At 40.3% G+C, this 15,895-nt stretch overlaps 1 protein-coding gene across 2 annotated transcripts in view; it reads right to left on the minus strand.

Annotated features, from left to right (window-relative positions):
* The window catches only part of RECK (reversion inducing cysteine rich protein with kazal motifs), a 71,751-nt gene that overhangs the window by 33,095 nt on the left and 22,761 nt on the right, over positions 1 to 15,895 (minus strand). For both annotated transcript variants that reach the window (XM_004580999.4, XM_058672484.1), the window contains 2 exons: positions 3,269 to 3,302; positions 1,087 to 1,284 (listed from right to left, as the gene is read on the minus strand). In XM_004580999.4, the coding sequence (XP_004581056.2) occupies positions 1,087 to 1,284; positions 3,269 to 3,302 (232 nt within the window). The remainder of the gene's footprint in view (positions 1 to 1,086; positions 1,285 to 3,268; positions 3,303 to 15,895) is intronic.

Genomic DNA, 15,895 nt, shown 5'->3' on the forward strand with positions numbered 1-15,895 from the left:
GGACTTGTGGGTTTTCTTTGATGGTTTTTATCTTTGAACTCGCCCGTGGCTTAATGGAGCAGCTGCTCCTTTAGCGGATATCCAGGGGTGTGTGCTGGGAGTGGGCAGTGCACTCTGCTCAGTGCTCATGGGTGGCACGGGAGTCCAGGGGCTACTTAGGTCTGGTGTGGTGGGTGTGGTGTCACCTTCGTTGTCCTCACAGGGGAGTCAATGCCCCTGATTGTCAGTGTAAACACAACCTCCCCTCATCTCTTTTAGGGTGACTGATGCCCGCAGTTATGATATGGTAGCTAAAACCCCCATGCCAGCACAAGTATCACATGAGAGATTTGAGCAAATGATCCATGTGCCCAAGATCTAGCTACGTACAGCACCCTGCCACGCAGCCACAGAATTCCCACACACACAGCATGCTAAGGCTCTGCTCAGCGCCACCAGGCTGCTCCAGCTTTGGGAAGAACTTTTCCCATGTCAGCTACCTGTGAGTTCTCTGCCTTGGCAACGTACTTCCCAGGCTGTGGCAGGCTGCTCACTCCCTGGGGAGTGTATGGCTCCCTGCCTGGCCTCCAATCTAGACTCTAAGTCAGCTGGGAACACAGACTTCTTTTCTTGACAGAACCAGCAAGATGTGTTCACCATATAGGGTTAAGTGGAGAGTCAAGCGTGCCTGGAGCTGCTGCCATTTCATGGTGTCCCACGACCTAGTGCAGGAGCCTGCTGGCTGATCACTGCCTCTGCCAAGAGGGTGCCTTCTGCTCGCCAGTCGGGGCGTTCAGCGGGGAATGGAATTCCTAGACCCAGAAGCTGTGATATGTATTTGAAATTCTAAGGTCTTTACCCAATTTCCCTCCAAAGTATCTGTACTAAAGAACTCTCCCACTGCCAGACTAGAGAATTCTCATATCCTCATACCTTTGACACCTTTAAGCTGTGACAATCATGACCAATCTGCCAAACCTAAACACCAAAGGAACTCTGGTGTTTCCCAAAGGACCCAGATTACAGACAGCTATAGGAATGGATAGATTCCTTTTTATAAAGTCTTTCATCAAAGATTAAGATGAGAAATACATCCCCTTTACTTACTATCTGTAGGGTTCCTCATCGGGTAAGACTGGGTATAATTGTTCACACAGTGTATTAGTTGTGGACTAATAGAAGCACAATAATTTTCCACTGCTTTGATCTGAGACGGGCCAGGAGAAGAATCTGTTCGAAAAATAGCTTGGCAGTATTCTCGGCAGTTTGTGTGATGACCTGCGTAACTGCAACAAACTGAGCCCACTAGGAGGGGAGAAATAAAAAAAGAGAGAGATGACAATGATGTGGACATTAATGTTAACATGAAATTACCATCGTAATGAACACTATGTCTTTCTGATTCTGAGAAATAAAGCCATGCCATAGAAGACCTAAAGACAGCTCCACTGCAGGGACAGTTCAGGGCACATCCATATGCTCCCTGCTGAGGGAAAGCCCCTGCTGAGTCGCAGCAGCGCTGCTCCCCTGGGAGAGTCTGGATGCCTGGGCAAGTGTTTCTGGTGACCACAAGAACTTGGGGACTTGTGTTGACCCTTAAAGTATGGGGGTCAGGGCTTCTAAATGTCCTGCAATGCTCACGGGGGCGGGTCTCACAACAAAGACCCTCCCCAGTGCCAAGAGTGCCCAAGTTGTGAACCACTGACACTTTTTTTTCTGCTAGATTTTGATAAGCAAAGCACAGCAAACACAACCAAGATACAATAAAGCTTTACATGCCTCATGTTTATAAACCAGGACCAATAAAACCAACAGATATCAGGATCATAAGTTTGACAAATCCCTTACTCTGGATTTGTGCATTTAAGGAAACAGATGCAGTGAACTGCCATTTAAATTATCTCGGAGAGTCAGATGAACAGCTCAGGTTTCAGATGTAGGGCTTATATTCATAATGGAGGAAAATGAGAGACCTCCCGCTGACACTATTAGGGCATTTGGAGGTGTGACGAGAAAGGCAGACAGGATAATCCTGATCATTAGTAGAGATGGATATGGAGGAATCAGAATTAGGTTTCTGATGAATTTCATAGATCAATGAGTAGGAAATTCAGGTGATTTCCAGAAATAACCATAATGATAGAATCATACACAAATGAACGTGACACAGGACAAGCTTCAGTTTCCTGGGCTAGTAAACTGCTTCATATTTATTATACTAAGTGAATGTTTAAGTTTGTTTTTGAGAGGCAGAGAAAGGGAGAGAAAAAAAAAGAGAGATTCCATCTGTTACTTCACTCCCCAAGTGCCTGTAATGATAAAGTTTGGATGGATTGGGGCCGGGATCTGGGAACTCAATCCGTGTCTCCCATATAGACGGAAGGACTCTGATTACTTAAGCCATCACCACTGCCTCCCAGGGTCTGCAAGAGCAAGAGGCTGGAGCCAGAGACTGAACCCAGGGACTGCCAGATGGGATGCAGGCATCCTAACCAAAAGGCCAAACACCTGCTCCATCAGTGTTTGGCCTGAAATTAGTACAAACTTGCCATGACTATTGCTGAAGAATTCATTCCCCATTACATTACATTTATTGCTGCAAATCTCAGTAAGAATAAACTGGGGGCAGTGGTGGTGGGGGCAATGGTGAGACTAGAACAGACAAGAGGATGGGACACCTGTTTTGATTTCTTTAATAGACTGGTTTTCTCCCCGTATAGGAGGACATAAGATTATGTGTCTGTGACTTGGGGAAACCTTGAACTAAGCCCCAATCTGAAAGGGCAGAAGTAGTGACACCTAGATATACTCCCTCCAAGCTAATCTAAATGTTTGTTCCTAGGAAGTGTTTGTCATGGCTAACTGGAACGTGCTTTGTCAGTCTCGCCCTGTCCTTCAAGACCTGCTCAGCTAGCAGCTCTCTGAAGTCCCTCCCTGCTCAGAAAGCAAGGTGACTGGTGACTCCATTTCAAATCCTGCCATGTCCTAGAGGTCTTTTCATACAGGCATTTTGAAAATAATCCTGTTTATTGGGCTGCATCTTCCTCTATCCCTTTAGCTCTACTTTCTGCTTTAGAGATCTGTAACTAGGACATGGGAATCGTTGGGATACATGAATGAACATCTCAGAGAAAAGAGCCAATCAGAATCTTGCTGGGCACATGCCTTCAGATGCCTTACTAACATCAGAAAGCTACAAACATCGGCAATGTTTATAACAGCTAATCATGTTCTGTAAACAGTGTTTTTCTCTTTGAACTGCTTGTATGATCATTGACAATATACTTACTTTCATTTCTGCTAATGCAACTGAAAAGAGCATTCTGTAATTAAAGAAAAACAAATAAACAGACATTAACCACCAGGCAGAATTTCTAATTTTATTCCATTTTAGATTACATGGATCACAGGGTATCAAACTAATTTTTCTCTAAGTTCAAGGCTGAAATCCCAGAAGCTATGAAATTAACCTGGTAAAAGGGAAACCATCTTCTAACACATACTGGAGATCAAGACGGCTACCCCAAGCTACAATCTGAAAACATTATAGCAAAGCAAGTTTATGTAAAGCTATGTCAACATGTTTTGGGAAAACACTATAATGTATATTTCTGTTACTTCTTGTAGTATATAAAACACTTTCCAAAAAATGACCCAACAAAGGACAATTAAGAAAACATACGTGTCCTCTCACCATCGCACCTGAGCGTTCAAAGGACCCAAACAATTCTCTTTGTTCTCAAAAGTGGCCATACGCTGGCCTTCTGCCCTACACTACAGAATCAGAATGTGGAGGTGGAATATAGCACAAGGTTTCACAGATGGCTCTTAGGTGGCCCTCTTGGGACCAGATTCTGGGAATCTATCTGCCGTTTCATGGTTGCAGAGACTGCTTGCTTAGCTGGGGAAAGACAGGAGAATAATATCTGCCCCAGGTCACAGAGCAAGTCAAAAGCAGAGGCCAGACTAGGATTAGTGCTTTTAGAGCTCTCAGATTACTGTTCACATTCCTTCTCAGACTCATGGCTTAGATCAAGTGTAACTACTGTTCATCTGTTACTGACATCTAACGTAAGGAATATAAGAGAAAAGAAGAAGCAAACAAGACAAAAACTCCTCATCTAAAGCTAACTGGATATTCAGGACCTGTGTGTTATTAGATTATATCACTCACAATCAAAAAAAGCAAGTGTAATTAAGTACACCCTTGCTGAATTGAGATGACTTTGGCTTTTAATCACAGCTAAATTACAAGTTGGTTAGGTGATTTGAGCTTTTAAAAGATCATCTTTACAGATATGTACAATCCAGCTTCAAAGAATCTTTTACGTAGTTGTGTGATGTTATTCTGCCTTCACTTTCCTCCAAATAAATAACATTTAAGAACAAGCATATCTGATTTATTAAATTTAAAACAAAGCCAATCACAGCATTCACAATTCTTTAAGTATAAGTCTTAGAACATACAAGCTATGAAATAGCAATTGATAAAAGAAAAATTGTCTTCCATTACACACTGGGATCAAGCTGGTCACTCTGAACCACTGACCTCATAGAGGAGGGCTCAGGAACTCACTCAGGGTGAATTCTTCTACCAGAGACCTCATTAGGAAATCTAAGAGTAGTGGAAAAGCAAATATTTCTTCTGGACCCAGCACGATAGTACAGTGGTTAAAGTCCTCGCATGCCCCGGGATCCCATATGGGCGCCAGTTCTAATCCCAGCAGCCCCACTTCCCATCCAGCACCCTGCTTGTGTCCTGGGAAAGCAATTGAGGATGGCCCAAAGTCTTGGGACCCTGCACCTGCCTGGGAGACCCAGAAGAAGCTCTTGGCTCCTGGCTTCGGATTGGCGCAGCTCCAGCTGTTGCTGCAGCTTGGGGAGTGAACCATCGGAGAATAACTTCCTCTCTGTCTCTCCTCCTCTCTGTAAATCTGACTTTGAAATAAAAACAAAACACATCTTTAAAAAAATATTCCTTGTGTTATTTAATAATGATATTATTTATCTCTCTTCATTCATGTTTCCTCATCTTAATTTGCCTTTTCAGCTCCCCATTACAACTAACCCTCAATTTGGGTTCACTGGTCTCAGGACCAAATCTAAATCCATATTTAAAATAATCTGCCGTCAATTGGGTGGATACAATTTTGGCTGTCTTTCTAATAGACTGGTTGTTCCTTTTTTTTAGCTGGATCAATGTGCTTGCTATCTTAGCGGCTATTCTGGGTTGCAAAGCCTGATTTCCATTTTTGGTAGTCTTCTAGTTATTCTTAAAGTCTCCAGAGCAATAGTTCCCAATTCAGGATGAATTTTTTGCTCCCTGGGGGACATATGGCAATGCCTTGCGACAGTCTTGGTTATCACAACTAAGAGTGGAGAGCAGCTCCTGTGATTCCGCGAGTGGAGACAACTGCACAGGACAGCTCCCCCCATCCCCAGCAAAAGATTACCCAAACCAAGCAATCGCTACTACTAACTGTATCTAACTACAGCCCTACTCCACAGACTTACAAATTTGTTCAAGATGGATTTGAAAAAAAAATTGCCTCGCAAATAAAAATGTTGCTCTGAGTCAGCCTTCTGGATCACTGTTTCAGAGAAGCACCAAAGGACATGAAACCTGAGGCATGTGAGAGGTTATCTAATCCAAGTTTCTTATTTGACAGAAGCCAGAGACAGAGGTTAAAAAGAGGGAATATGATGGACTCCAGCTTTCACCCACCAACAGCAGCTGGCAAACGATGGCACACAAACCAAATCCTGCCTGCTGCCTATCTTTGTAGCTAAAAGCTTCACTGGATTCAGGCAAACATATCTGTTTGTATATTTTATGTGGATATTTCATGCTACATATTGTCTAATGACAGAACTGAATAGACAGAAACCATATGTTCTGTAAATCTAAAGTATTTGCTTAATAGAAAAAAAACTTGTCCACCTCTGTAAGAGGAAAAGGACATGACTGCCTCCCTTGGTGTCATACTTAAAATTCTGAGTGTGACATTTAGAGGCATTCCTCAAGTATCTGCCATTTGTTTTAGTGTTCACTGGTACACCTTTCATGCAAAGGTGTGTTTTGTTTTAAATATTCATTTATTTTTAATTAATATATTAATATATTTTCCTTTTATTGGAAAGACAGAGAGATCCCCAACCACAAGTTGACTTCCCAAATATGTGCAACATGTGGGGGTAGACGTCCAGAGTTAGCAGCCTGGAACACAATCTGGGTCTCTCATGAAGACGGTGGGGGACCCAACTACTCAAGCCATCCTCTGAAGCTACAACAGTGCGCTGTAAGCAGGGAGCTAGAATTGAAGATCCTGGATTTGAACCTCACTTTGATATGGGATATCTTAACTGTCAAACACCTGCCTCTTGAATTTGAACTAACAACTTTCTACATTTGCTCACAGCAGCATCCTTAGTATTAAGGAATGTTTTAAAAACATATTTACCCATTTTGATTCAAAAGAAGTTTCCTTTATTTTGATGAAGTCATCAATTCTATTACACCCACCCTAATTTCACAGACTGATAATGAAAGTGTGACTTTGATAGCTGAATTTACTTATGATAGCTCAATTTATCCTTTCATTGCTTAAACTATGGCTGATAGGTTTTAACACAAGCAAACAAAGTTAGAGCATTTACTCACAGTTTCTTCATTTCCTAGCTAATCAACTAAGTCTTTTCAACTAAGATCAACTAAGATCACCACCTGGTGGCAAAAGCAGGAGGTAACTGAGCATTTAGAGCCACTTGCATGGAGCCTCTATTAATCTGCTTACCAGTGCTACACTCGATGTGTCTCCACATTATGGCTCTTTCACTCCAATCTTGAGAATAAATCATTTACAGTAGTACTGAGTTAAGGCTCTACCACAGCCTCAGAGACCCAAAGAACACAGCAGCACACAGAAGTGATAGGGTCCCAAGATAACTTCAAGTGTACCAAAGCCCTCACCAACCAGCTGAAGTAGTAGCTGGACACAGCCAACAAAGGGCAGAGCCAGGACCAGACTCCAGAAGGCTCCCCCGTGCTCTGCGGTTACAGTCCTGCCAGGCGAGACTGGATTATTTTTCTGACTACAGCCAATATCAGGCTGAATTTTTATCCTTAGAATAAGACTTAACTAGTTGTCTCGTTTTAAAAATCAACACCTTAAGTTATGGGAAAAATAATTTTCCTCAGGTTTATATTATTTTCCATAGAGAATAGTGTTGATGCTGAAATCCTTCGCTTACCAGTTCCCTGTTCAATGCCTACTGGTTTTAGAGCAGTACCCCATGCCCTCCCATGTGGCTTCCTCTCGAGCGAGAGATCCTGGGGCTACACCTGAGCCCCAGCCTCTGCGGGTCCAGCCTCTAGCCTGGGGGAGGGAGGGAGGTGGTACCACAGACGGATTTCACTCTGGAGTGATACTGTCCTAACCTTTCTGTCCTGTCCTCTTCCTGCAGTCCTTTCTCTGCCCGCTGCCCTTCCACTATCGGCCACTCCACCTCCCTCTCTCATTCTCAGTGAGAAAGAGGATGAAGTAACACAGATCATATGAATCTTGAGAATTAAAAAAAAAGACAGGTATGGATTTTGGATATTTTCATCATTTTTGGACCAAGGCCAAAGGAGAACATTTTATGAACTGTTATTCAAATATTTCTATTTCCAATTTTTTTTAATTTAATGAGGCTACTAGTTAAAAGTAAAGAGGCTACTGCTACTCTGTTCCCAGGGTCTCAATAAATAGAAATTTGTCTGCTTTTCACAGATGGATTGCAAGCTCCTATTTTGAAGTTTTGCATTTCATAGAAGGAAGCCAATTAATCATCTGATAAGTTAGAGAGGTTAAATAATTGATCTTAAAATGGACAGGTCTCCTATCTTCTTTTCCTTTTGGACAGCAAGATTGTTAACTAAAAGAGTGTATTACCAGGGCTGTGGTTGGTATAGTAAATTAAGCATCAGCCTGCAGTGCCAACATCCCATGTGGATGCCACTTTGAATTCCAGCTGCTCCACTAACCATTCCTGTTAATGTGCCTGGGAAAGCAGGAAAAGAAAGCCTAACTCCTTGGGTCCCTGTACCCACATGAGGAACCCAGAAGAAGCTCCTGGCTCCGGGCTTTGGATCTACTCAACCCGGGCCATTGTGTGAGTAAATCAGAGGATAGAGGTTATCTGATTCTTCTTGTCTCTGTAAATCTGCCTTTCCTTTTTTTTTCTTTAATTTTTAGAAATTTTTTGTTTTTAAGTTTGCCTTTCCAATAAACGTAAATAAATCTTTGTTGTTTTTAAAAGCTTACTATCATGACCTATCATAGCCCTAAACAAGTGAATCTTCCATTTCTTCAGCCTCTCAGATAAGAAATGTCATTCCAGTTGTTAGATAAATACGAACTCTCAATCCTGAAATGAGATTCATAGGTAAAGCCTGCTCATTTTCACATTTTCACCAGAGATTGTCTAAGCAGCAGAAAGCAAAGCCGTGGGAAAGTAACATCTGAAGCATAGCCCAAGGTCTAGAAGACAGCCTTGCACAGAGTATGTGCTTGGGCAGACTGACTTCAGCAGCGGTCCCAGTTTTCCGTGTATCCTCGTGTCTATTAATGCTGGACTTTTCATGTGATTTGGCCTGGCAGATATTAGCAAGCATGAGACAAACTGGAACCTGAACACATAGATCTACGTTTCCATATCCTCTCTTGGACCCCTGACACTGTCACAGGAACATGTTTGAGTCAGCCTGCTAGAGAATGGGAGAGACACCTGCAGGAGAGCTAAACAGACTTAGCCAAGCACGTCGTCCTAGGCCAGCTAGCCCTGGGCTGATTGCGGACGCACCAGTGAGCTCAAGTGGAATCATCTAAGCCTGGCCAGAAACTCCATGGCTGGCCCTTAGATTCAGGGGAAATAGTAAACTGTTACTGTTTAGGCTTTAGAAGTTGGGGATGGCTTATTATATAACTTAAAGGTACTTTGTCTACTCACTCAGAGAAAGCCTAAATCATAGATATGTATACAGGGCTTCAACAGAAAACTCAGAGTTATTCTGAAACAATGAAACTTGAACAATTCCATTGCTCAGAGTGTAAAACGGTTCTGTTAAAACATTCTGACTGTTACAGCACTGACACCAGTACCCATTTACAAGCCACAACCTCTGTTCATTCGTTAATTCTTACCTGCTCTGTGAGGACTTAACCATGTAAAAGGTTCTTCCTTCCAGAGTCTAATGTGTCCTATGCAGGCTTCTAGCATTGCGCTTATCTCACAGTGTTATAATGGACTATCTGAATCTCTCTTCCATGGACTAGATTCAGCTTTTTGCAGATAGTGGCTAAATCTTTTTATCTTTGTACCCTCAGAATGGTCCCTAGTGTGTATTAAGCATACGGTTAGGGTCAATGAATGCTGAATGAATGAAGAAGTGGCAGATACAAAGACAAGTGTATGGTATATTTTTTTAAAAAGTAGGAAAAAGTACAAGTTTTAAGGATGTATGTGTATGTAGTATTGTGGATAGATGGAGAGGTAGAAAAAGAAAAGTAATATCAATTGGATTGATTTGGTTATTCCAATGGCACATCAAAATATACACTTCCAACAGTGGTTCAGGCACTTATAAGAAGAAGACAAATGGAAAATGAAAGCTATAGAAGTAGATTAGGCTGCCTGGGCATAAAATTCAGGCCACATAGGGTCACAGCCTAATCTGACCTCATCAGATTTCCCTTTGGGGATGACCATATTTAGGCAAACTCTGAGAACTAAATTATGAAGGAAATACACTAACAGCAAGGAGATTAAATTGAAATTACTTCCCTCTCCAAATGAGCAAATGTGACAAGACAAAACAACATATATGTGGAAGACGAGCAAGGTTTTATACAATCTCAAGCCAGTACTGCAGGACCTAATAGGTTTCGCTCTTTTTGGAGCTCATCAGCTGCAGGTAACGGCTCATATCTTCTCTCATATGATGTACACCTCAACACCACTTTACTATTCACAGTGTTCCAGTTAGTATATCTCAGCAATTCTGGGTGTTTTCTGAGCATTAATTAAAAGACATTTTACATTTAGGTACTGAAGGCTTTGCTGGGGTAAAGCATCATACGATTTTTGGTGGTTTTGGTTAGAATCCCATAAGCTGAGGGGTGAAAGACAATATAGCTGATCACAGGCAAGACTGTCATTGCCATGCCAGGCAGGTTTCCCTCTTCTTTGGCGCCATCACAGAGGCAAACTCAATGACACTAAGGAGTCACTGGCCATGCAGGTTCCTTTCGGTCCTGTCACCCCTTTCCCATGTAGCTCTAAGCTGGGCTCTTCTCACCCTTTTCTTTTACACTTCTAGGAGCAAATTTAGGATCAAGACTAATTTGGAAATAAATGGGACAAGTTAAAACATAGTATTGTCATATATAGTAAAATTATATGCTGTGCAGCCTGGGCAGGCAAACATAAATATACACCAAACACTGGCATCCAGGGGCAGAACAAAGTATCCAATAAGGCATTATTTGTGGTAAAAGAAGATGGAAGAGAGCTATATGTTCACATTTAGTTTATATGGATAAAGTATATCTGGAACTCCTCGGAACTGGGTGGCTACGCTGCAAAGGATGGGAAGAGGACTTTATTATCCAATTATGAATTTTGAGCCATATGACAATCCAAAGCATGAAACTTAGCACACATCTGTAACATTCTCCCATGTACTGAGCTGTGTGTTGATAGGTGGTGCTGAGAGAACTGAGTCTAAAACACACAAGGCTGACCACCTTTGTGTGGTCTAATAGCCTCAGCCTTCTTGTTATCTTAGCATTCTTACAGAATCAAAGCCCTCGTTCAGACAATGTCTTAGCAGTATCAGTAACTTTTCAGTTCAAAACTTAACCGCTTTAATATATTAGAAAACATTAGTCCTCATAAAATGCCTCCTATTGACTTTTCTTCATAGTCTCTCACCTCCCTTTATTGATGAAATAATATCAAACAACTGAAAGATATCAAAAAAGGGGGATAGGGCATGAAAATGCCATCTCTGGGAAAGATACAAAGAAAGTTTATAGAAGAATCAGTGAAAAAGTAAGAAACAAATAAAAATGTAAAAGTCTGCTGGTAAATTTGTGCCTTTGCACTTGAGCAGCCAAACAGCAAATACAAAGGTAATTACACTGATGATCACTGTGTTAACAGAAAGATAGCTGAGGTTTGACATTATAAGTATGAAATGGATTTGAGAGCCACAAACTAAAATTTAAATCACCACCTTATTGCCATTCCTATATCTCTGGAAATTCCTTAGTTTCACATTATTATTGTTCTTCATTTTAAGATCCATTTTCTTAAGGTAAGGAAACAACTTCTCTAACATTATCACTCTAAAAAACTATACTATAATAATGATATAGGGGAACCCAGAGAGGGGGGCGGGAATTGGGGAAGGGATAAGGGAAATCCCATGATCTATGGAACTGTATCATAAAATGATAATGATAAAAATAAATGAATTAAAAAAAACATTATTACTCTAATGCCAAAGTCAAGGAAAAGATCAGGAGATTCCACTATATTTAATGCCTAATTTTACTACCTCAGAAAATAGCCTCATAATACTACTTTGTTCTAATTTTCTGGATTTTGTCCCTAATTTCTACTTACTGCACATTAGTGTAACATACACTTTTCAGATACAATAGAAGTACTCCCATTCTTACCCCTCCACCCCTACATAACTGCTCTCACTTTATCTTTATATCCCATGCTCGTTTATATAAGTTCTTACTCTTCATAGATTTAGCACAACATTGCTAACACTTAATTGCTAACACTTAACCTCTCATCATCTTAATGGTAATACACATTATATGTCTCATCCCTTATAGAAAACATGATTTTATTTTTACTTTTAGTTCTAATCAGCCACTACTATGGCAATACCTGTTAACAGCCACCATGTATTCTGATTGTTGCTGCCTGTTTTCATTTTAGCTGTTGAATGCTTTGTATCACTTCAGGTTCTAGCACCACACATCCATGAACCCTATGTGGACTAACCAATACTTCTATGTGGGCTAAGGAAAACATACAAAGAACTCATCACTAAACATTTAAACATGTTCATGTAGACAATGTCAAGCCAATGGTTGCTTCTGGTAGCTTGGTGTCCTTCAATAATAAAATATTATTTCACACAAGCATTATTCTCAAAGAAGCACTCAAGTAATGAAACAAGTGCTTTCTTAGGTATGGTTCAGAAAAAGAGAGCTCCAGATTTAGAAGGGAGGTTGTCAGTCGCTGCAGAAATAGCCTCTACAACAAGTGAATCCAGTTTGGTCTGTCTGAACTCAACATTTCCTGGGATGGGAAGCATTCCTTTTTTTGAACATTTCACCCCATTTCAAGCACTGGTTGGAAATGTGAGATCAGCATCTGGCTCCTTCTCTTTTAGTTCCCCTAAAGCAGTTTTCAAAAACCTAATTCTCTTTTCTACACTTTGTCTTTCACGAGCTTTCATTCACTCTCAAGGTTCAGGGTTACTTCAGAGCTAACTAGCTGTAGGCACTGTATCTTTCCTCATTATTAGCCTTGTATTCCTAACTGAAGATCTTATAAAAGGCCAACACTTAATATACTTCAATGTCTTTAAGCCTCCTTCGCAATCTATATGCTAGTATTGCTGGGTACTTTAATTCTATTTTTAAAGTAGAATAATTCACTATTACTGATTTGTTAAAACCTGCATGTTTTAACTTATCCACATTTTGATTCACTTATATTTTGACATTCCCCTTTACATCTGAATTTTCTATCTGAAACAGATATTTCAGAACTTAACAGGACCTACCTTTCTTCCTTCCTTCCTTCCTTCCTTCCTTCCTTCCTTCCTTCCTTTCTTTCTCTTTCTCTTCCTCCCTCCCTCCCTCCCTCCCTCCCTTCCTTCCTTCCAAGGGTCCTTGACAGCAATTCTGTTTTTGTTGCCTGGAAATATGTTACTTTTGCTTTCTTTCTTGAAAAGCATTTTTGGAAGGTAAGAATTCAAGTTTGGTTGCTGCCTTCTTTCAGAACACTTGAAGGATCTTTCCACTGGCTCCTGTGGCTACGGGAGAATCCACTGTTGGTCTCCTTTGAAGGCAATGTCATTTTCTGACTGTGTTTATCTCTGGCTTTCATGTGTCTAATGTGCAGGGTGTTATTTTGAGCTCTGATTGGGGATTTGCTAGTTTCTTTAAACACAGCCTCTGTCCACACTATTTCATTTTCTTCTAGTACAATAATTAGAAGACTCTTTCACTCTTTGAAGTTCTCTTTTAGCCTCATGACCCTCTATGTTGGTTTTCCATATAACATTTTAAATTTCATATTACAATTCACTAACTTTTTAAACTATGTCAAAGCTTGCTATAACATTCATTCACTGTGTCTTTCAGTTACCCTACTTTCATTTTTTGAAATAAAATCTTTTATTTCTTTTGTTCTTTTCCAAATATGCGTGCTCCTTATATTTTAAAGATCATTTTCTTTTTTGAATTTTATTTTTAATGTTGTTTATAGTTGAGAGGGGTGTATGCCCATATGGGCCCCTGATTAGGGTGGGGAGGGCCAGCTCTGGAGGAAGGTGGGTGGGACACATATTTATTTCAGTTTCGCTGGTTTTTGACCTGTGTCTACAGGGAAGGACAGGCAGAGGGCCACTCCTTGCTGTCCAACTCCATCAGCACCTTGGGATGGGAGATGGTCCTTTGATGATGCATAGAGATTCCGCTGTGGAGAAATGTTCAGAGGGTGTGACTTGAGGGTTTCAATAGCCCTGAGATGTTGTCAGCATCGTTGTTCCAGGATTGAGAAATATCTTATTTCCTAAATATATTAAATATTTTAGTCTGCATCTGAAAACTTGTATACTTGAATAACCTCAATCTGATTCTGTTTGATATTTTTACTGCTGGCTTTTGTTTGATGAACCTTGTTTTCTGTGAATTTTGTGGGTTTTTTTACTTTGAATTTATTATTTTTCTAAAAACTTTAGCTCTGGAAATCCCCAAAGGTTTAGGACCAATTTCTCTGTGTTAACTTTTCTAAATCTTTGGCTTGGGGTTTTATAAACAGTCACTTAATATGAGTTTAGGCTGTGAACAAGTGAAGACCAGCGATTTTTCAATTGTGAAAACCTAAAAGCTTTAGAGAAGTCATTTCCTTGTAGTCCACTGGAAGGAGAGGAGGTGAGCTTATTTCTTGACTGCCCTAATACTGAGGATTTAAGCTCTTTGGATCTCCAAATATACTGGTGGGAATAGGAGTGAAATTCAATCAGATTTTTCATCTTCAATCAGAACAAAGGATTTGTCTCCTTACTTCTGAGTTTTATGAAGCTCCATAGTTATCAAGATGTCTTCCAGACGCCTTCTTTAGTGCTTTTACTTCCCTGGATATCTGTCTTTCACTTAGCTTTTAAGGCATGAGAATTCCATAAAATTTTCCAGAGAATTAATCCAGCATCCGACACAACAGCTCAGTGGCCAAATCCTCGCCTTGCATGTGCCAGGATCCCATACAGGCGCCAGTTCATGTACCAGTTGCCGCACTTGCCATCCAGCTTTCCATTCAGCTTGTTGCCTGGGAAAGCAGTGGAGGATGGCCCAAAAGCCTTGAGACCCTGCACCTGCGTGGGAGACCTGGAAGAAGCTCCTGGGCTCCTAGCTTCAGATTGGCTCAGCTCAGGCCATTATGGTGACTTGGGCAGTAAACCAGCAGATGGAAGATCTTTCTCTCTGTAAATCTGCCTTTCAAATACAAATAAGTAAGTATTTAAAATATATGTGTACAAATATAAAAAATTAACTCAGCATTTTAAATTGTTTTCATGTGGCAGATGGATTTAGGCACCAAGTCTGATCTGCTGCCAGAATGAGATGTTCCAGGTAATTGGAGCTTCAAAGATGGAAGACTGTTATGCCAGGAAAATGTGCTTCAGAGTTTAAAACTACTTCTGTTTCCTTGAATAGCATTTCCTGCATTCAGTCCATCACAAGAAATCCTGCTGATGGATTCTGCCTTTAGATCTCTGATTTATTTTTGAATACCTAATTCTCCTGCAGTCATTCTATTTTGCTTAGTTAACCTAGAAGAGTTTGGGGGGTGTAAAACTTAGTTTGCATACAATTAACAGATTAAGGTTCCTAAAATATTGCTGGTATTATTATTTGTAATTCTGATCTCCTTTTATAGACTCTTCATTATCATCTTCTACTTAATACGAGGTTGAACACCAAAATGTCATCCTTCCAGAATTTATTCCCACCTTGCCTGCCTAAGCACAGGGTTGTATTCAAAACTAGGCCTGTCCTTCCCCACTGAAAAGGCCACGTGTACCTTTCCTAACATGTTTTTGATCCACAGTCTTCTTATGCAAATTATACCAATTCTTCCTGGTTTCTCTCACTGTAGTCTTAACAAGTGCGCTTTGCATTGTGATTTCCCTGAGCTCTTGTTAGTACAGTATATACTTTAATTAGGTTGACTATATTTGATGTAATTCTTTGAAGTTAGGCTGTAAGTAGCTTAATCACAAGTTTAATTTAAGCCTGACTCTGAAGTTTGTCCTCTTTCCAAACTACAAAACTGACTTTCCATTTTCAAAAATATTTTTTGATTTACATAAAAAGAAATCATACTTCATAAAATCAGGTGTAATAATGTTTCATATTTACCTGTTTAATTTTAGGTTTGCTAGAATAAAACAATCTTTAGTGACATAGTTTCTAAACTTTACTCATTTCATAAAGTAGTAAGGGTCTTAGTCCTCTCAAACAGAACTCTGCAATAAAGATAAACATTATATTCTCCAAAGGGAATTACTCAATCTCTGAGTCTCTATCAAACTACACAAAATCATCCTTTAGGATGA

The sequence above is a fragment of the Ochotona princeps genome, chromosome 14 (assembly GCF_030435755.1).
Source record: "Ochotona princeps isolate mOchPri1 chromosome 14, mOchPri1.hap1, whole genome shotgun sequence".
NCBI classification, from domain to species: domain Eukaryota; kingdom Metazoa; phylum Chordata; class Mammalia; order Lagomorpha; family Ochotonidae; genus Ochotona; species Ochotona princeps.